The 23588-nt window shown below is 34.0% G+C and overlaps 1 protein-coding gene across 3 annotated transcripts in view; it reads right to left on the bottom strand.

Annotated features, from left to right (window-relative positions):
- Positions 1-23588, bottom strand: part of LOC125645466 (uncharacterized) — a 147297-nt gene that overhangs the window by 81361 nt on the left and 42348 nt on the right. For all 3 annotated transcript variants that reach the window (XM_056140159.1, XM_048871008.2, XM_048871007.2), the window contains exons 16-21: positions 22957-23211; positions 20463-20595; positions 20128-20315; positions 16861-17097; positions 9220-9361; positions 3651-3832 (exon numbers count right to left, since the gene is read on the bottom strand). In XM_056140159.1, the coding sequence (XP_055996134.1) occupies positions 3651-3832; positions 9220-9361; positions 16861-17097; positions 20128-20315; positions 20463-20595; positions 22957-23211 (1137 nt within the window). The remainder of the gene's footprint in view (positions 1-3650; positions 3833-9219; positions 9362-16860; positions 17098-20127; positions 20316-20462; positions 20596-22956; positions 23212-23588) is intronic.

The raw sequence follows: 23588 nt of genomic DNA, 5'->3' as shown, positions 1-23588 counted from the left end.
AAACTGATTGTAGTATATTACATACACTGATGTGTAAACTGATGTAGTGTATTACATACTCTGATGTGTAAACTGATTGTAGTATATTAAATACACTGATGTGTAAACTGATTGTAATATATTACATATACTGACGTGTAAACTGATTGTAGTATATTAAATACACTGATGTGTAAACTGATTGTAGTATATTACATAAACTGACGTGTAAACTGATTGTAGTATATTACATACACTGATGTAAACTGATTGTAGTATATTACATACACTGACGTGTAAACTGATTGTAGCATATTACATACACTGATGTGTAAACTGATTGTAGTATATTACATACACTGATGTAAACTGATTTTAGTATATTACATACACTGATGTGTAAACTGATTGTAGTATATTACATACACTGATGTAAACTGATTGTAGTATATTACATACACTGATGTGTAAACTGATTGTAATATATTACATACACTGACGTGTAAACTGATTGTAATATATTACATACACTGATGTGTAAACTGATTGAAGCATATTACATACACTGACGTGTAAACTGATTGTAGTATATTACATACACTGATGTGTGAACTGATTGTAGTATATTACACTGATGTGTAAACTGATTGTAGTATATTACATACACTGATGTGTAAACTGATTGTAGTATATTAAATACACTGTTGTGTAATCTGATTGTAGTATATTACATAAACTGATGTGTAAAGTGATTGTAGTATATTACATACACTGATGTGTAAGCTGATTTTAGTATATTACAAACACTGATGTGTAAACTTATTGTAGTATATTACATACACTGATGTGTAAACTGATGTAGTATATTACATACTCTGATGTGTAAACTGATTGTAGTATATTAAATACACTGATGTGTAAGCTGATTGTAGTATATTACATAAACTGACGTGTAAAGTGATTGTAGTATATTACATACACTGATGTGTAAGCTTATTGTAGTATATTACATATACTGACCTGTAAACTGATTGTAGTATATTACAAACACTGATGTGTAAACTGATTGTAGTATATTACATACACTGATGTGTAAACTTATTGTAGTATATTACATACACTGACATGTAAACTGATTGTAGTATATTACATACACTGACGTGTAAACTGATTGTAGTATATTACATACACTGATGTGTAAACTGATTGTAGTACATTACATACACTGATGTGTAAACTTATTGTAGTATATTACATACACTGACGTGTAAACTGATTGTAGTATATTACATACATTGACGTGTAAACTGATTGTAGTATATTACAGTGACGTGTAAACTGATTGTAGTATATTACATACACTGACGTGTAAACTGATTGTAGTATATTGCATACACTGACGTGTAAACTGATTGTAGTATATTACATACACTGATGTGTAAACTGATTGTAGTATATTACATACACTGATGTGTAAACTGATTGTAGTATATTACATACACTGATGTGTAAACTTATTGTAGTATATTACATACACTGACGTGTAAACTGATTGTAGTATATTACATACATTGACGTGTAAACTGATTGTAGTATATTACATACATTGACGTGTAAACTGATTGTAGTATATTACAGTGATGTGTAAACTGATTGTAGTATATTACATACACTGACGTGTAAACTGATCGTAGTATATTACATACACTGACGTGTAAACTGATTGTAGTATATTAAATACACTGATGTGTAAACTGATTGTAGTATATTACATACACTGATGTAAACTGATTGTAGTATATTAAATACACTGACGTGTAAACTGATTGTAGTATATTAAATACACTGGTTTCTATACTGATTGTAGTATATTATATACACTGACGTGTAGGCTGATTGTAGTATATATTACATACACTGATGTGTAAACTGATTGCAGTAAATTGCATCAATTATTTCAATTTTGAAATATTCAGTTTTACTGTAACCTTTAAGATAACCAAATGTTGAGAATGTTCATCCAAAATTGTCATTCAAATACAATAAAACAAATATATATCACTGATCTTTGTAGTTTTCAATTTTCGAGTCCTTGTTTCTGTAAGGTTTACATGGCATCTGGCATAGAAGGATTATTATGGGGAAATAGTAAACAGAAAGAAAAACTTTGTAGAATGACATATAGGAAAAATGATTTTGAAATGTTTTGTGTATACAGACTCAATATGTTGATCAGATATTCTTGCAATGGATTATGTATAAGAACAGCCTTTCTGGGGCCCAAGAAACTCAACTTATTGAAGAAAAAATTCATTTTTAATAATATTACAATTGTATTTCATAAGTGATCAATTAACTGTCCAATACAATACGCAGGTATCCGGATACATCCTAGTTATTTCCCCTTAGATAACTCTCACACATATTATGGTGAGAAACAATTTCTTTACAAGCAGGAGTGGGACAAATATTCATCACTGCATAAGTTAATGTGCTCAGTTTCTCATGCGTAGCTTTATCACCCGAATTCGACTGATACACAAACTACGTAAGTTATAAGTATTCATGAAGTAATTTTAGAATACATGGAATTCTTATTATACTTGTATCACGTTATTTCGTTGCTCGTACGTATATCTTCTAATCTAAACTATTACTTCCAAAAATGTGACATTTTTATGATTCCACTTATATAAAACATTTTCTTTCGATAGTGTTTTGAATTTTCTACATTCACATATTTAAAGAGAAACCGCTTTTTATACATTTTATCATCTTCCTCATTGTATGTTTACTCTGTCCCAATTCAAAGTTCCACTAAATGCACCCCATAAACAGAAGAGCTCTCATCTCGAAACTGGCGTATTGCACATAGTTTCTCTGAGAACTACAGTCATTTGGATGGGAAGGGGGTCTAACATAAAGCAAACGTGAATCTATATTTATTTACATGGATAGTGAATGCTGAAATATGGGTTGGAGATTAGGATTCTGTACACCATGATATTGGTATAATTTTCCCTATGAAGAATACATCAATGCTACATGGGGATCGTTACATACAATTTAAGGATACCCCCTCCTTAATTAACATTGAATAGAGATTTATGGTGTTTTTTTTGTATTCTATAATTGTGCAATCTTCATTATATTACAGAGATTTACCATTGTTCTTCTTTTCAATTCGTTGGTATAGGCTTTGCTATGCATGCATATAGAATTGGAAGGGAGTCAGACCCTCTCCTGGGTTTGGATAGAAAACAGATTATTTGCCTATTCTCATGCACTTTCAGTTGTAAAATACTAAGTGTTATTCACAAGAATAGACTGCGGAAATTTGTCTGATCACCCCCCCCCCTTCCCGGGAAAAGATTCTGGATTCTCATATACATTAACCATGCCTGTGCTCCTCTAAAAGTAGACATCAACATATTTAAAATTGGTTCAGTTGATTATCACTTCACGATTTTTCTATAACTTTTCATTGCAGATTGAACTTTCTGAACAACCTTTAACTTTGTTACAGTATTACAGTATCAAGGTGGCAATTTTAACAACATGAAAAATCTCAGTTTCTCATAAGTTACACATTTACATGTAGATGGAATGCATGTATTATAATATTTATAGAACAATTTATTAAAAGCCGTTCATGATTCAGAATGGCTTACCAGAAAAACACTGAAGGTAAACATCTTCATTGTGATAACAATACGATCCGTGTGTGCTGAACTTCTTACAGTCAGAGAGACTGGTTTCGTTTCCGTTGCATTGTATTGTGTACACAATTCCTAAACTGTATTCACTTGGTATTCTTTGATGATACTTTCTCGTCGCAAATGTTACGTATCGACTGTAAGTATAAAACAGAAAATATTGTAATATCATGGGTTTAAACTATTTGTACACAATACAGTTTGGGGTGGATTTTTTAAAAATATAATGTTTATATACCGTGATTAATTGTACATACATACAAGTATAGTGATCTCTTGTGCATGTACATTAGTGGCTAGTAGTGTAGCGTCGTCATCATTTTGTGGTTTTGATAATCTAAGGTATGTTGATGTTCTATTTATTTTTAGCATACTACTCATTGATTGCTACTTTCGATATCGTTAACATGTGTATATAAATAATTATCTATATTGCATACATTGTTGGATATTTAAGATTTTCGGTAAAGCTACATTCTAAGTCAGATGTGTTGATGTAAATCATATCGATAATTTAACGTGAAATCAAGTATTACGATTGTAAATCACGTAACTTATTTTTAATATTACATGTTGAATGTTAGCCGACTGGCATTTCCGGATCTTGTTTACGAATGAATGCATCACGTGAAATTTTATCTATAGATATACCATCTTATAGTGAACAGTAGCATTGTTCGATTATTTAGATATTTGAAATTATCTGTTTTATATGATGTAATTCATTTGCAACATAGGTGATCAAACTACCTTGTACTAATTGTGATGGCAGAATGTACAATTTACGTAATGTTGTTCTGTATTTCTACATATAGGATTGTGGTTTTCCAGGGTTTTTTTAAAAGAAAGAATTATTTGACTTATGTTGGTATGCAATCATTTTAACTCAACATGATGATTCATTGTATGGGAATAGGACACTTTGACGTGATGTACTTTTCTATATCTGAATTTTTGTACCTAAAGATGCTCTAGAAAGGACAATTATTCATTGGTTGATTCGGTCACATGACCATTTTTAGAAAATATATAAAGCGGAAAGTTTGCCAGTTTCATCATCCTGATGAAAGGTGAAGATAACGAACAGTGATCAATCTCATAACTCATATAAGCAACACAAAATAGAGAGTTGGGTAAACACGGACCCCTGAATATACCAGAGGTGGGATCAAGTGCCTAGGAGGAGTAAGCATCCCCTATCGAGCGGTCACACCCGCTGTGAGCCATATATCTTAATCTGTTTCGATAACATCATTCATTTCAAAGAATGAAAACACCGAAAATTCACTAGGTATGAAAATGTAGAAATTATACGAAATACTGTGTACAAGGAAATATTCGTCCCCGTTCTAATTTCGTCCCGTTCGCCCTCGTTGTCACTGGACGAATTTAAGAGTGGGCGAAACGATTTTCTATCATATCTCTCTTTTAACACAACTATGTCTGGAAGAATTCAAAACGGGACGAAACTGTCTGCAAGTGTAGAAAGGCGAAAATAACACAGGGCGAAAATAACCCTGTATACAGTATATACATGTAGCTTTAGAGCTCTCTACCACACGGACGCCACAATCCACAATGATATCTATTGAGAACTTATTATCTTAACCCGACATGGCGTGAAAATATATAGCTGAGAATTAGGTGAAAGATATCTGAAACAAATCTGAAACGATGCTTACTGGAAAATTTCCTTGCTGAATCAATGCTGAACATGTTTCAGCATATACATGTATGCTGAAACACCTTGAGCATTGCTTAAACATTTCTTAATTGCTGAAACATTCAGACAAGCTGCTGAGAGAATCTGAAACATTCAAATTGCTGAAATTGTCTGAAACTCTGCAATATCAACTTCAGAAAGACAAATGGCTTAGAGATATATTAAATTATTATCATAACACATGGCAATGTAATCATTCAATAATGTACATGATATAATAAAAAACAAATTCACTGTGCTCATGTTTGTGTCTCTGGATACACTATGTACAAAACTTCACCACATATATAGATATAAATCATGGGCATCCATTACGCTGGCTATTCTGTTGCAACAGTGTTTTTTGGTACTTTTTACAGTGGATCATTTGTCCAATTACTAAACAAAGTTGAAATTGATACATCACGAATTTTTCGTTGTTTAATGGAAGTTTCCAAAACAAAATAATAAAAAAAAAACTCAGCACAAGCCACCCTCAAGAATGTTCAGTTTCAACTCCTTCCTCTTTCCAATTATAAATAATCGGCCTGTTTATCATCTAGTTCTCCTAAGAATTACTTACTGAAACTGTAAAGATATAATAACAATATATTAGAAGCCACATAACAATACAATCACACAGTCACATAAGACCCCCTTCTTATGATATATACTGTACATTTAATTCATAATCGTAATTCAATTCTTGTGTTTCAATGAATGAATTCAAAAGCATCTTGTGTCATGGAAATACTTAAACTGCTTTACCATAGCATATTTTTGCAATTGGAATTAAATACAAAATTCATTTCAGCATTTTCATAATTTTTCAACCAACGAGACGTTGTGAATGTATGGAACGATGTCACTGGCAAAATTGTGTTGAGAAAATTAAGATCGTAACTTGTCGTTTAACAGCGTGTTGAAAAGGTCCGTGCGTATATGTTATAATTGTGGGCAGTGAACTTCATTTGAGTGTTTAGCTTGAAATTTGTACACACTGTTACATAAGAAAACATGGGTGTCCTAACAAGAGGTACTGTGAGCAATGCTCACTAAGAATACCCCCCTCCGCTTACCCCAATCTCCCAAATCCCATAGGGTGTTGTTAATAGGTATAAATTACCTCTTTCCTGAGTGTAAAAATATGGTATGCCTTTGTAGAAGAAAATTGAAGATATAGTTCAAACACAAATCCAAGGCATGAACCTGTAATTTTGACCTTGAGATCAAAGGTCAAGGTCATAAAGAGGTCATGAATGTACATGACACATAGTCTCATGGTGATACACCCATGTCTTATGGTATGACTATGTCAAAACCCTATCATCAATTTTGACCTTGAGGTCAAAGTTCAAGGTCATATAGAGGTCATGAAGGTACCTGACCTATCATCTCATGGTGATACACTCATGTGTCAAATATGGTATGCCTATGTCAAAGAACAAAGAAGCCATGACCCTGACACGAATCCATTGTAAAAACCTTTAATTTTGACCTTGAGTTCGAGGTCATATGGAAGTCAGGAAGGTGCTCGACACATCGTCTCATGGTGATCCACCTGTGTGCCAAATATGGTATGCCTAAGTCAAAGAACAAAGAAGTTATGGCCCGGACACGAATCTGCACAGACGGACAAACGGACGGACGGACAGACAGACAGACAGAGTGATTTCTATATACCCCCCCCCCCCCGAACATCGTTCTGGGGTATAATAAATATCGTACTGTGTAAAAAACATCCGCGACTTTCATTATTCAGTCATATCGACTTCAAAATTGAAATCCAAGTGCTATTTATTCATATGACCGTCATTTTCAATAATAATTGATCAATTTGGTTTGGAAACTTACAAGCTTTATAAGGCAGAATCTTCTCACTGCACTGCGTTGATACTACCCTGCCATCTTCTGTTTTTCTTCCAGAAATTGCCAAAGTATCAAAAATCGATAAAAAAATTATAGGAGAAAGATTTAAGGTAGATCGATCCTCATGTGATGTCATAGGTTTTTGCAAAATCTTTATTTAATGAAATTTTGCGCATGATTGAAATATATCTTTCAGAGGAATTTTATTCACTGAATAAAATAAAAAATTTGGTAAACTTTTGATACTGAAAAAGTTTTTATTTTCCATAGATAATCAATTATTTATAATTTTAAAAATGTTGTCAAGGGCAATAACTCCTATGCTGGAATTTCCTCTACTGCATGTCTATGACACAATGATATCACTAATATCCACTATTAATTTTTATATATCTATGAACTATCAGATTTCTTAAACTGTTGACATTTAAAATTTGTCATTTCAACAAGTTTTCATTAATTTTCATCATTCTGTTTAACGAAAATGTGCGATTTTTTATGTTGTTATATGCTTCTGTTTTTGTATGTCTGCCGTCTTTAAAAGGGTGGCAACATACATATTTTCTTTGGTTATTGGTTAGATTAAACTATATTGAGTGGAAATCAATACAGTTTTTCCTCTTTTAACCAATAATATTGATAAGTCACATGAGGATCGACCCACCTTAAATGTATCTTTCACTTTAAGAGTATAACACTTTTGGCGACTTTTAGTACGATTTTTTAATTTAGATGTAAAATGGTCCCCTGCTGATAATTGCTATTTACATACGAGATAGTCGAGGCTGATAAGGGTACCAGTTTAATATTCATCTCAGACGGAAGTATTGCATGAGGGAAACAATCAATACGGTAACGTTTGGTCAACAGCCATGTCTCAGAATTTAGTAAATACCGTGAGGGAGAATGCCTGAAAACCTCTAGCTTTTGATTTCCCTGAATCTTCGACGCCATTTTATTGGCAGTTCGAGGTACACGGCGTGTGTGACCGGTCGACAGGGGATGCTTACTCCTAGGCACCTGATCCCACCTCTGGTGTGTCCAGGGGTCCGTATTTGCCCAACTATCTACTTTGTATTGCTCGTAGGAGTTATGAGATTGATCACTGTTCGTTATCTTCACCTTTCATGTGTGAATTTTAGTGTTAATAGGCCAATTAAGTGCCTGTACTACATATAAATCAAAGAGTTCTCGGTGTTTAATAATAAAAGGTGCTTAAAAGACAATTAAAGTACATTTTAGAGTCATATATTGATTGAAAAAGAAAAAAATACTTGAAATGTTTTATTTGTGTCAATTATTTTTTAAAGTGTATTGCAGGATTGCAATCTAGCAAATTCTTGCTAAAAATCACCGTAATATTGCTGAAAAGGTGTTGCAGTACATTGTTGAATAGGTGCAGTATTATTGCTGAAACGGTACTGAATGATTGCTGAAACAGCACTGAATAATTACTGAAAAGGTATTGAATATTGCTGAACAATCACTCAATAATTGCTAAAACGACACTGAATAATCTCTGAAACAGCACTGAATGATTGCTGAAAAGGTACTGAATATTTCTGAAGCCTTGCTTACTTACAGTCTGAAAATTATCTGAAAATTTTACTGAATCCTTGCTCGCATTGGCTGACACAAAGTCTGAAAATGTTCTGAAATGTTCCAATTCCAGGCATTTGTCAGATTCCGTTTCAGAATTCATTCAGATATCAAATTAAGAAAAGATTCGGGAAAACTTCGGACGCAAATTTTCATTAGGGAATATTATGAGATGATATTACTGACTGGAGGAATTCCAGCAAATAAATTCATAGAATGATATATACCTAGTTATCATTCAAGTCTTTAATAATGAAGGAGCGAGGTAAAGTAAAATGAGCATGCACTCCAGAGAACTGAAGTTAAAAATGTAATGCTTAAATAATCTACGATGAATTGAATATCTGTACATACGTTGGAAGTCGTAATTGTCTACATGCAACAAGTGCTTCATCTCTGGCAAATGAATCATCACAAAACGTGTTCCAGGACCGATTCTTGTAGATCTGTAGTATGCCCTCGCGTCCAATGACATTGTTATAAAATCGTAGTGAATCTGGAAAAGGTGAACAAATAGAATAATATTAGGAGTGATGAGATTGATCGTTGTTCGTTATCTGCACCTTTCATATTCCAGGATCACAACAATCACTGTGATTACCAAACAGTAATTCAATGAATTTGATTAAAGTATGTCACTATAGATAACACATTTCATTCGGAGCCTTTATAACAGTTTATCAAGGAGAATTCGTGGTGTGTTACGCCCCCGATATCATACTACAAAGTACTAACTGCATTTGGTAAGTGAATTTTCCGTTATTGATACAAAACAGGCGCTTAGAATATTCCATGTGTTATTGCGATTGTCGTGACGGTCGGCCATTGTGCGAACTCATTAATGTCATACTAATGTATTTTGATTGATCAAAGTTTTTCAAATAATGAAAATTTCAGTTTTTCAATGGATCAAAGGTTTTTAAAGTATCAAAGTTTTACAGTGGATTAAAGTTCCTCAATAGAAAAGTATTAAAGATTTGACAATAGTAGCGAACTATAGTTTGCTTAAGTACATGTATATTTTGTTTGCGTGTAGATGTGAAAAATGATTCAAAAAGCCGTAAGTGATCAGTATTATTTTCCAAATGAGCCCGTGATCAAGTCATTTAATTGTTAATGTTAAAAAATAATGCAACTTACGGCACTGATCCTGTATATCACATACAATCTGTTTCAAAGGATTGTGTAGTATTAATCAGAAAAAAAGATTAACATCCAAAGAAAACATCCCTTGGTTTTAAAAAGAAGATCGCTACGCGTAGCCATATGGCCCCTTTCCCCGTAAAAAAAGTTGAAACACAAAAGTCCTATAACTTCTGTAGAAATTGTCGATTGAAAATGGCGGTGCGAAATTTCGCAAAATTTGAACAAAATCCGTTGAGCAGTTTTGGAGGAGTTGTGTCCACGAATTGTCCCATGTACAAATTCAACAAAGTCCCTTAAGGACATGCGGGACGATGTGGCCAAAAATAACTTGTCAATGAATATTTTTTCTTTTTTTCAAGAAGCACCATCAGAATGTCCTTTACAATGTGTATACATTTTATGGCCACTTTCTAGGTATACAAGGGAGATAATAAGCTTTGAATTACCCACCTTTTCGAAAATTGTGAATTTTACAAGATTATTTCGATTTTCATTTCAAAAAAATAATTTGATGGAATTTTTATATATATCTTTTACAATAATCTTTAAAATATAAAATAAATAATAATAACATGCTTAAACATAACCGTATAATAAGAAATTGGGAAAATTTAAGGATTTGGGGTGGAAATTAGTACTCAAAAACAGGGTAGTCCATATACTAAATAAAACACTGCTCAAAAACCTGTCAATGAATTTTTTTTTTTACAAACACTGCAATTAAAAGCTATTCATATACCTAACTTCCTGTAGAAATATGAAGGGATGAAGCTAATCTTGATTTTGAGGTAGGCGTCCTTGAAGTTATTCATTGATATGTACACTTGGGGTTAGGGTTGGCGGAATATTTTTTAAATAATAATTTTCAAGCTTATATTCTTTTCATTAAAAGTAATGGGGGAGGGGACAGTCTCAATTTACTTGCACAACAATTTTTTTTTAAAATGATCACTGTCAAAGACGGGAGGGGGGAGGGGCAGCCTAATTCTTTGTGCCTGTTTTTCAATACATTGTTAGAAACTATATTTGTTTTGAACCTATTGAAATATTTAGAATTTTCATGATTATGGAACAAAAATTGAGTTAATGAAAACAAATTAAAATTTTAATCTTTTTTAAATATACATGTGTATATCATACATGACTGGACAAAACGTCTAGCTCTACAATTCGTCTTCCTTCAAACCACGGGTTAGTTAACATCAATATGAGCTACTACTTCCTTTACAAGATCAACAGTACTTCCGCGGCCAGGGTAGCTAGTGTCGCTTTACTCGATCGTCTCCATCCTATTTTTCAAGGAATTTACGTGTCACACACGTTGTGACTTTGCACTTTTTTCTTTTTCATACGTCTGCTTCTCGCATACTTTCCGACGTGTATCATATTTATTACATTAGTTACCATTTTCGCAGCAGTGTTTCGTAAAGTTAGTAAAAATAATTTGTAATATAAAATAGTTTGAGAGATAAAGCGTACTTAGATTTACATGAAAATGCTTGGGAAAATTAAACATTCCTAGCATGGACGTTAATATTTGATCAAAAGTATCGATCTTCGGCATATGGAGGGGGGGGGGGTGTGGTGGTGGTGGTATTTTTTGCAAACAATGATCGATTATAAAAGCACCAGAATAGTTCGTACGTTTCCCAAGCAAGATTCGGTGAAATGTGTGACCAGTTCTAGTTTCACACTACTATAGTCAATATCAACAAACGATCATCATCTTACACTTGCACCGAGTCATTGTTTACGTACGATTGACTTTCCTTTTGTAAATGCCTAAATTCAAATTGCATGTACATGTAGGAGCGATTTCGGTGACTTATAGGCTATACTATCATAATTACTGTGGCGCATACTATATATATAATATATACAATGTATATGAAAAGGGATAATTGTAATCAATATGAAATAGAAATAAAAATTATCATTTGACAAGAATTCAATCAACAGATTTACACATGACGCTTGGCAGCGGTAGCAAATTACAACAAAATATGATGACATTTTTCCCGCGGTACAACGTCGTGACGTACTTTTTTTATTGTGACGTCATATAGTGTGTCTGTAGAGCATTGTGATTTTTCTCTTGAAGCTTTAACTACGCTGCGTCCGGTTCTACATTTATAATAGATTCGCAATCATCACGTGATCATCGTCCCGCATATCCTTAACTCCTGTAATATGAAAGGCGAAGATAACGAACAGTGATCAATCTCATAGCTCCTATAAGCAATACAAAATAGAGACTTGCGCAAACACGACCCCTGAACATACCAGAGGTGGGATCAGGTGCCTAGGAGGAGTAAGCATCCCCTGTCGACCGGTAACACCCGCCATGAGCCCTATATCCTGATCAGGTAAACGGAGTTATCCGTAGTCAAAATCAGTGTGCCAAGAACGGCCTAACAATCGATATGAAACACTTCAGATAGCATTTGACCCGATGATACGTTGTATAGATGAACTAGACCGTTATAACGACCATAGAATTTGCGAAATGCTGACTTCAATCGAGACTGTTGAAACACCCGTACCATCAACTTGCTTATCAGTAGCTTGCCTCGATTTAAAAACTGACTATACGCAGAACAAGCTCTTGCATATCGAATCAGTTGAGAGATATAAACACCATATACAGGTGATAATGGAATATGGGAAGTTGACGACGGAGAAGCTGAAATAATCCCGTTTGTCATATAGTTGAGTTGTCAGTTTGCCGTTAATGTCTACTTTCAATGAAATATCTAAGTATGAAGCAGACGTGGACGACTCTGTGGTGTCTTTTATTTCGAGCTCACAGGAATATATCGAATCGACATATGAATGAAAGTTATTATTGTTAATAGATAAAACGTCGTTGATATATTTAAATGTCAAATTGAAGGCCACGGGTAGGGATTTTTTCTTCTCACCTAGACGTTTTTGAATAAATTCTGCTTCATACGAATATAGAAACAGGTCAGGCAACACAGGAGCACACTTCGTGCCCATGGGAATTCCAACTGACTGTTGGAAAACTTGATCAACAAAGACCACGAAGATATTGTCAATGAGGAATTCTAGCATATTTTTTATTTCAACTTCAGAGTACTTGTGCGTGGAATCAGAGTGGTGTTTAACAAAGTATGTTTTTGGATGAGTGATCACAAGATATGAATATTTCCTTTTTCCATTTTTGTTAAAGAAGCAACTGTCTATGATGTCAAAAAGTCTAGTCTTTAATTCATCGTGAGTAATGTTCGTATATAATGTTGAAAAATCATAGGTTTTGATGTTATTGATTTGGGAAATGTTTTGCGATTTCAAGTTTACTAAAAGTTGTTTAGAAATTTTTTAGAATCCACATTTGATTAACACCACTTCTGGCATATGTAGTCGCACAGTAAGTTTTAATTTTCTCCTTTATAGCTGTTGATATTTTCGTCAGGATCTTTGATGTTTCTACTCACAGACTCACTCAGCACTTCATCATTTATGAATTAGACATCAAAAATATATTGATGGAGATACTATAGAAACATTAGGACACCAGGAATAGATTGTAAGAAAAGATACTGAATAATCATCATATGTAATATCTTTTTGTAAACAAGAGGGGAAAGGGATGCATCAAAAGTTCCTATATATCGTCAGAGTGCATTTTAGACAATGGATTTCAAGTGCATTCCATCTGAGTGAAAACCATTACTTCTTATCTTGGATATAAAATCTTATATTAGAGCGTAAATAGAACACTTCTCAGAGCCATAGAACCATTGTTTGGTTGTTTCTTTGTTCCCCGTCTCAAAGCGGAGGCGGACATACATGTGGAAATGTCGGTATCCGTGTGTCTATCCCACTTCACTTTGTGGATGTAACTTCTCCGGAACCGCTCAACGTATTTTGTAGGATTGTAAGTCCCCATATGTAGTTAATCATATGGCACCATTATTTTGATTCGGCAACTTTTGACTACGGATAACTTATTTACCTGATCAGGATATAGGGCTCACGGCTGGTGTGACCGGTCGACAGGGGATGCTTACTCCTCCTAGGCACCTGATCCCAACTTTGGTGTGTCTAGGGGTCCGTGTTTGCCCAACTATATATTTTGTATTGCTTATAGGAGTTATGAGATTGGTCACTGTTCGTTATCTTCGCCTTTCATTTAACCATCGAGCTTGTATCTCCGCTGGTAGACAGCCTGTCCCCGAGGATACTTGTTGCTCTATATGTTCCTTCATGAATATTCATGTACACAATAACGAAATAATACTGGCTGACACGTCGCTCAGTATAAAAAGGTGTCACTCTTTAGAGTTTGTAAGGGACACAGGCTCCTACAGATCGGTTAGTGTTCTCGGATTATCCTTTGAAATATCAAAGATTTGTCTTATTTACAATCGTCAGATTATCAGCTTTGGTACAAAAAGCGAAATTCGTATACCCAAATTAAAAAAAACCTGTTATGTTCCTTTAAGAGATATTTTTGATAATTTCTTTTCAGATCCCATTTACTCAATCTCAAAATGTTCTGCAAAAAATATCAAAACTTGTGATATACTGATCACTAGAAATTCATTTAGTAGTAATCTCAAAGGACGTAGTTTCTGTACAAAAACTTTTGATAATTTGACTTGTAAATCTTCTAGCGCTATCTACGCCATTGAGTGTAACCTATGTGGCTTAATTTATGTGGGAGAAACCAAGTGTTCACTTAATGAAAGAATATCGGGGTACATATTTCAAATAAATAATGGTGGTAACTAACTTCTTCACAAGCATTTTAATGCACCAGATGAATCCATTTTGTCAATAAGATCACTGGATCAGAACTCTAGGTACTGCATTTCGATATGGATGTAAAGATAATGTATATGATGTGGGAAATTTGACTAGTCCACAAGGAAATAACGTGAATGTGATGGGACTCTTTTCCAATGCTCAAAGACGGAAACGCAGTCATGGACATCGTTCATATAAAAGACCAAGTATAAATGGTGTCACGTTTGATTCACTTTTGCTTTAGGTCAACAGACACTTAGGTCCACATCATATTCGTACAAAACTTTACTCTGTTCCATTGAGAGTTTTACTTTCGTTATTTGAAGAAGCTAGAGCTAGTCTATACTTGAATTTTCAACTCCTGAGTATAGAACTCTATGATTATGGATGTTGCCAATCACAGGCTCTTTAAACCAGCACGGGCCATGGATGATATTCCTTCCAAATCATGCCTCCAGTTCCTTTAGCTCAAATTTACAAACAAAGGAATAGATGCCGTTAACATAAGCAACATTCTTCGTCATAAAAGGGTTGAGTCGTGTATTCCAACTTATTTCAAGTTCAAGCCTACATCCTGTATTTCCTACAGCTATACTTCTACTATTGCATCCAAACTTTGTGCTCCTTTGTTAGCTGACCTGTTTCTATATTCATATGAAGCAGAGTTTATTCAAAAACTTCTACGCGACAAGAAAACATCTCTTGTTGTGGCATTCAATTCGACATTTAGATATATCGACGACGTTTTGTCTATCAACAATAATAACTTTCATTTATATGTCGATTTGATATATCCCTGTGAGCTCAGTCTGTATCCTGCCTACAATGTTTTCCTTCTAACTGATACTACGACCTTGACCTTAAACCTCTGACCTTGAGAACAATGAGACATTTTCCTCTCATCATGGTGATCAAATGTACCAAGTTGTAAAATCCTTACTGTTCGCTCATTCTCTACCCAGAGTTCCGTGCGCTCCTCGCACAACACCTCTGTCAACAGCTTTTTAAAGAAATCTTGTAAAAGTTTCTAATATCCAACATTTATGTTTTGGACTAAATATCTAGTCATATTATGAAATGTTTTTGGTGCAATTAAATTGATGCTTACTGTAAATTGTTTAAAATCGCCGTTTTCTGATCCTAAATTTGGAACTACTTTGTAATATGCGTATGAATGTAGGATATTCACGTGGTGGAGATTTAAATGTAAACATGGAATCAAAAATAAGAAAGGCTGTAAAAATACGATCAAACTTGTAAAATTAGAGACAAACAGCTAAATGGTAAATATGTACTTCTCAAAGTGCCAGTGAGCTATGAAAAGAGCCTGATATATCACCTGTTGCCAGAACTTTCAATAGGGAAAGGAAAACGAGAATGATTGTTTATATCATGTGATTATATTGTGGCATGATTCCAAGCGTTGACAGAAGTGTATGTAAAGCTTGCGTAACGCGCCTTCTGGTGAGAGAATCACTGCTCGCTGTGTATCCAGTCCACACAATCCGGTCTGACGAATAACGCCATACCATAATGCATCATGTCTTCGACGGACGTATAAATTGGGTGAAACTCCAAGATAAAAGTTACAGGGTCAAAAAAATTTGGTACCAAAAGAAAGATTTCTTACAAGTGATACACATGTGAAATATGGCAGCCCTATCACCCAATCAAAAGTTATAACCAAGGTCAAAGTTTTTGCAGACAAATTGACAGACCAAAACTTATATGCCTCGAATCTCCAATTACATGAACATAAAAATGGAGGAATAGCTTAATAAAACTTTGATATATATTTTTTGGCTTAGTTTAGTTGTAATAAATGCAAATATAAATTTCCAGCAGACTGTGTAACAGAAATGTGTGACAAATGTATGTCACAAACTTGCTACAAACGTGCCAGAAATGTTCAGTAAATGTATGCGCAAATTTGCCACAAACCATATGTCAGAGAATGAATTTGCATTCGAAATAAATATTTGAGGCAAGTGTGTCACAACTAGAAATCCGCTGCAAATTTGCTGCAACTGTGTGTCACATGGTTTAATATATTATGGTAAGGGAAGATAACTATACCTTCGCAGTTTAGTCCACGCCTATTGTACTGATCCCTGCAGTAACAGTATGGAGTTGGTAGTCCACAAAACGCATAGGTGGCGTTACAGAAATGAGATCCCTGCACACAGTCACACGTGTCACCAGAGTAGCCTGATTTACATACGCATTCTCCTGTACTTTTATTGCAGTATCTGGAGTACTGCTGGTTGCATTCACATCTCTTGCACGTTGGACCATACAGAAAATCTGGACAATCTGTTTGTTATGAAATACTATTAATAAACCACTCCATGGTTATTTTATATTTTCAAAGCAGAATATACAAATTGAAAATGACTTTATCCTAAGAGTTAGTTATTAGTCATAACTGCTTAAAAATGGAATCGTGCAATAACATATAAATTCATGCATGCATGGGAATCAATCACATTTATTTAACTTTTTATGACAATATCATACAAAGAATAGATGATACATCCCAGTACCTGCATGAAATTGTTCACTACCGCAGCTGTATAGAATATGACACAGAAGAGTATATGTAACTGAAACTGGCCAAAGTTGGTCAAGTCACCATTTAGTGTATATACGATCAAAACTTCGTCAATATCAGAAGATACGGAGAACAGATTATTATGCAGATTATCATACTTAGATAATGACACGAACGGACTTGTTAGCTACTGAGTATATATATATATATATATATATATATATATATATAGGCATAAAATGAGGCACAAACATTTTCATCTTTAAAAATATCTCAACGCATTATTAAAAGACGTCAAGCTTTCAACCCCTGGCGTGAAGCAAAGCTTCCAGCGATTGCCGACGTAGAGAGAACAGTCACTACCTTGTACACTATTTAAAACATTGTTGAATATTGCGCATGTTTTAGTATTGTATGTCAAATCATTTGTTTAGATTAGTCTTTTCACTCTACATGATATGTTCTTTAACTACAACGCAATAGCTACGTGGATCCTATTCAAACTTGGGCCGATATCGTAAGCACTGGATCTGTAATGTTATTATACACTGTACGATGGCGAGTCGATAAGTATTCAGCCTATCCCATTTTCGATTGACCGAGACGGTCACGATTTTGATGCCTTGTTTCAATACATGTTTTATAAACGGTAAAACAGGCAACATACGGGTAAAAGTATGTTGGAATTCCCATGGGCATGACTTGTGTTCTTTTGTAAGCTGACCTGTTTTTATATTCTTATGAAACAGAATTTATTCAAAAACGTCTACGTGAGAATAAAAAATATCTTGCTGTGGCCTTTAATGCGACATTTAGATATATCAACGACGTTTTATCTATTAACAATAATAATTTTCATTCATATGTCGACTCGATATATCCCTGTGAACTACAAATAAAAGACTCCACAGGAGTTACTTTAAACGAGGCTGTTGAAACCCCTGTAACATCAACTTGTTTGTCAGTAGCCTGCCTCGATTTAAAAAAAACCCTGATCATATGTAAAAGAAGCTCTTGCGTATCGAATCAGTTGAGAGATATAAACTCTTTATGAAGGTGATAATGGAATATTACTACATAAATATGGGAAATATTGACGATGGAGAAGCTGAAATCACCCCTTTCGTCATACATAAAGTTGAGTTATCAGTTTGCCGTTAATATTTATTTTCAATAGAATATCGAAGTATGAAGCAGATTGGAGGACTCTGGTGTATTTTATTTTGAGTTCACAAGGGTATATCGAATATGATTGGAAATTGTTATTCTTAATAAATAACACGTCCATATATTTAAATGTTGAATTGAAGGCCACAGCAGGAATTGTTTCTTCTCATGTAGAAGCTTTTGAATAAACTCTGAAAATAAAAACAGATCAGTTAACAATAGAGCACAATTCGTGCTAATGAGAATTCCAATAGATTGTTGGAAGACATGTAACCTTAAAGCTTATTCACAAAATATCTTACGACAATGATCAAGATTTACGAACACTGTAATTTTCTTATTCTTTTATGTCTTGTAGATTTTCTTAATTGATATGCAAAGTACATCCATGATTTACAAAATTTGAATACATACTTATGATCTTGTGGTCGGTATTTGATTATCAGACAGAATAATTGTTTTTAGCTTAGTTGCAAGATATTTTGTGAATAAGGGCCCTGATCACCAAAGACTACGAAGATACCGTCAATGAGAAACCCCAGCATATTTTATTTTATTTCAACTTCAGAGTATTTGTGCTTGAACCAGGGTGATGATTAACAAAGTAAGTTTTGGATGATTGATCACTAGATACGAGTATTTCCTTTTTCCATTTTGGTTGAAGAAGCAAGTGTTTATGGTGTCAACAAATTTCGTCTCAACGTTATCATGATGAATGGTCGTGTAAAGTGTTAAAAGATATACGTTTTGATTTTGTTGATTTGAGAAAAGTTTTGCGATTTCAAGTTTACTAAAATTCTTTAAATTTTCTTAAGAATCCACATTTGATTTACACCACTTCTGGCATATGTTCTGGCACAATACGTGTGGAGTTTCTCCTTCACAGCTCTTCAAATTGTCGTGAGGAGCAAACATAGGGGCTTGATAAATCATTTACTGGATCCAACAATGTATCTTTGTTTGTAAGGGTTTTTGTGAAGTTTACGAATCCAGTATAGGTATGGTAACTCATATTTATCCATCCTTTTGACTGGGTTATCACATGTGTCTAAAACTGAAGCATAATTTTGAAGAATTTTATCCTTTGAATGTTAATTCAACAAAATGAATACTTGGTAAAGTTTTAAAAAGGAAATTAAATAATTAGGTACTAGGCTTAATTGTTTAAATGCCTTTTAAAACACGTTTCATCCATAGATATGAATGAAAATTTGTCTAACTCTACAATATTTATCACACTATTTTTTTTCTCGCGTAGGAGCCCAGACAACCACCACATTAACGGTAATGACGCTTCGGGACTTATTTGAATAAGCTATTTCGTTGAATCATCTCAAAACTAAAGGTAGAGAAAGAGGCAATAGGATAGATAGAACATCTATAATTGCATGAATTGATATTTACTCTATCCAACGAGTTAAAATGGTGCATTTATTTGCGAAGCTTGCCTCTATCTATCAAGATATAGATATTTAGATAAATCTAAACAAGTAGTAGTTTAATAAAAATATCCCAAAGCCGATTGAGTCTGTTGTCCATTATGAGTAAATTGGCTTTGGGATATATAATATTATTATATATACATGTGTATATATACATTAATTATTTTTCAGATAAACCTTTACCTCTTCTGCATTCGATGATTGCCAATGGTGTGTAGCTGGCACTATATGACCATGCACCGAAACTGCACTGTGATATTTGTCTTTCCTCTCCCGAACAAGAAACTTCAGTTAATTTTTTCTTCCTATTATAATCACTGTATTTCAGGTTGGTTGCACTTCGATGTTTGATTGTGTATCGCACATAAAACCTATAGAATATATTTAGAAATCAACATATTATGCCTTGCATCATTATTGAAGGTTAACTTTGTAGCACTTCATCAAAATCTGAAAAATCAAAAGTGAGCATTTCCTTGAAATTTAACGTACAAACTTATAATATAACATTATCTTACGTTGGTAAGCCTAACTGTCTGCAGATCACTTTTGATTCATCATCATTCCACTTATCACTAGTGGAAATGAGCTTCCATTCACCTCTATGGTATAATTCCAAAACACCAGTATTTCTGATAAATCGCAAAGGTTCTACAATAGTTTGTAAACAAACAGAAAATTAAAACATAGAAAGGTATATGCTTCTCACAAAAATATTAACAGCTGTGAAGGAATATTTTCAAACGTACTGTGTCACTACATGTCAGAAGTGGTGTAAATCAAATGTAGATTCTAAAAATTTCTAAAGAACTTTAAGTAAACTTGAAATCACAAATCTTTTCTCAAATCAACAACACCAAAACGTATGACTTTTCAACACATTACACGACCATCTTCACGATAAATTAAAGACTAAACTTTTTAACATCATAGACAGAAAAAAGGAAAATACTCATATCTAGAGATCAGTCATCCAAAAAATTACTTTGTTAAATACCACTCTGATTCCACGCACAAGTAATCTGAATTTGAAATAAAAAATATGCTGGAGTTCCTCATTGACAATATCTTCATAGTCTTTGGTGATTGGGAAGTATGTTGGAATTCCCATGGGCACGAACTGTGCTATTTTGTTAGCTGACCTGTTTTTATGTCCTTTGAAGCAGAATTTATCCAAACCTTCTACGTGAGAATAAAAAAATCTTGCTGTGGCCTTCAATGCGACATTTATATATGTCAGCGACGTTTTGTCTATTAACAATAATAATTTTTATTCATATGTCAATTCGATATATTCATCTATTTAGTATTGCTTATAGGAGTTATGAGATTGATTGTTGTACGTTATCTTCACCTTGCATCCATGTGAACTCCAAATAAAAGACCCCAGAGTCATCCACTTCTGCTTCATACTTAGATATTTTATTGAAAAAAGATATCAACGACAAGCTAACAACTCAGCATTATGACAAATGGGATGAACTTACTATATATTTATGTAGGAATATTCCATTATCACCTGCATATAGTATTTATATATATATATATTCAACGAATTTGATACGCAAGAACTTATACTGCGTATGATTGGTTTTGAAATCGAGACAGGCTACTGACAAACAAGTTGATAATGCAGGGATTTTAACAGTCTCGTTTAAAGTAAACTTTTCACAAATTCTATGGTAGTTATAATAATCTAGTTTACTAATACAACCTATCATTAGGTCAAATGCTATCTGACGTGTTTCATATCCATTGTTAGGCCGTTATAGGCACACTGGTTTTGATTGCGGAGAACTCCGTTTACCTGATCAAGACGGCGGGTGTGACCGATCGACAGGATATGCTTACTCATCGTAAGCACCTGATCCCACCTCTGAGATATCCAGGGGTTCGTGTTTGCACAACTCTCTATTTTGTATTGCATACAGGAGTTATGAGATTGATCACTGTTCGTTATCTGCACCTTTCATATGGTAACAAGTGGTCCCCAGGAAGTAACGAGACTTCATATAGTTATCTTCACCTTTCATCAATTTCGTCCACTGAACCACCGCATGATCTCCGAATCCACATTAATGCATTGATAAGAAAGTCTTAATGAGATACTGAAGGTATGACTGGGGAAAGAACAGGGTACGATTGTATACATAAAAAGGCCCAAAAATTTTCCCTCAATAAAATGTGTCTGGAATTAACCTTAATCAGCGTTTTACGAAAGTAGAATATATGCCAGGTATACTATGTCAACAAAATCAGAATGATATTCCTCATTGAATAGCATTATGACATCATGAATAAGACATTTCCCGCCTTTTTTTTCAAAATAAGCCTGAAAACTGTCAAATGGCATACAGATTATTGCTCAGGAAAAGATGTGCGCATTTGTCGAGCAAAATGAAAATGATTTATATTGTGTATTATTATAAGATGATAAACATGCTTGAATATGAATTTGATCGACGCATGCGCTGTATGTTTTCTGAAAGGAAAACCACCTGAATTTGTGGATATTTTCGTTGAAAATGGCAATTTTGCAATTTTATGCCAACTTTAAGCTCTCGTCATATGACACAAATCATTTTGCTGATCAAACTGAGCGGGTTTTGGGTTTGCTAATCTATTCCTTATTTGAATGCCAGAGATTGAGCTCCAAGTGAAATCATCGATATTTTGGGCCAGATGACTTTAGAAACTGTACCTACTTCTTTAGCTGGGTTGTCCAATTTAATTCCCATTAATTCCGCATTTAAAAAGTGAAATGTCATCACCTAAATTTTGTGCATAAATGGAGATTAAGTCTTATCAACAAAGACTAAAAATGGATGTTTTGGATAGTGGACAGATGAGCAGACAGTGTCAATTTTTATTTACTTTGATGAACAGAGACATAGAAATTATTGCAAAGTACATGTAAACCATGAATCTCGAATGAATCATTATTAAACTTTGATACTTTCTATCAATGAGTAAATCATAAATTATCCATGATGTTCATTTAAAAATGCTTACCAAAACAGCCCAAATTTTCCCCGTAAAACCCAAGACGACAAGTACAGGTAGGTGCGCTTCCTTGGAAGGAGCAGTAGGAGTAGGTGTTGTTACAGTTGTGTTGGTTTTGGATGCAGTCACATGACGGTCCGAAAAACCCTGCCTTACAGTTGCACTCCTCTGTCGTCTGGTTACAGGAAACGGTGTTGTTCTTGTTACAACTACACAGCACACACTCGCTTGACGTCCCATTGAAAAACATCATTTTGGGACAATCTGAAGTTTAAGAGGATGAAAATGTTAGCTCAAGCAGTTATGATACAGTCTTTAAAACATTTTAATACATTAAAGGTCTTAGGAAATGGTATTTTGTATAAAATTGTGAAGTCAGTTTACATGTATATGTATAAAACATAGAGCACGAGTACAACTGAATACATTTGCCAAATTTTAGAATGAGATTCAGAGCTTCCTGTCGTATCTCCCTTTGCTGATAACGTTAGTTACAAAAAGTCTTTATGTAGACCTGTCAAACTTCTGTCACAGCCATCACTGTAAATCGCCTCAATGTGCCACATCTAATTACAATGTAATGTCATAGAATTATGTTTCCTATGTAACTTTTTTTCCAAAGAATCAAACATTTTGACGAT

Source organism: Ostrea edulis, chromosome 6 (assembly GCF_947568905.1).
Source record: "Ostrea edulis chromosome 6, xbOstEdul1.1, whole genome shotgun sequence".
In the NCBI taxonomy this organism is placed as follows: Eukaryota; Metazoa; Mollusca; class Bivalvia; order Ostreida; family Ostreidae; genus Ostrea; species Ostrea edulis.
This window is presented reverse-complemented; position numbering and strand designations above follow the sequence as displayed.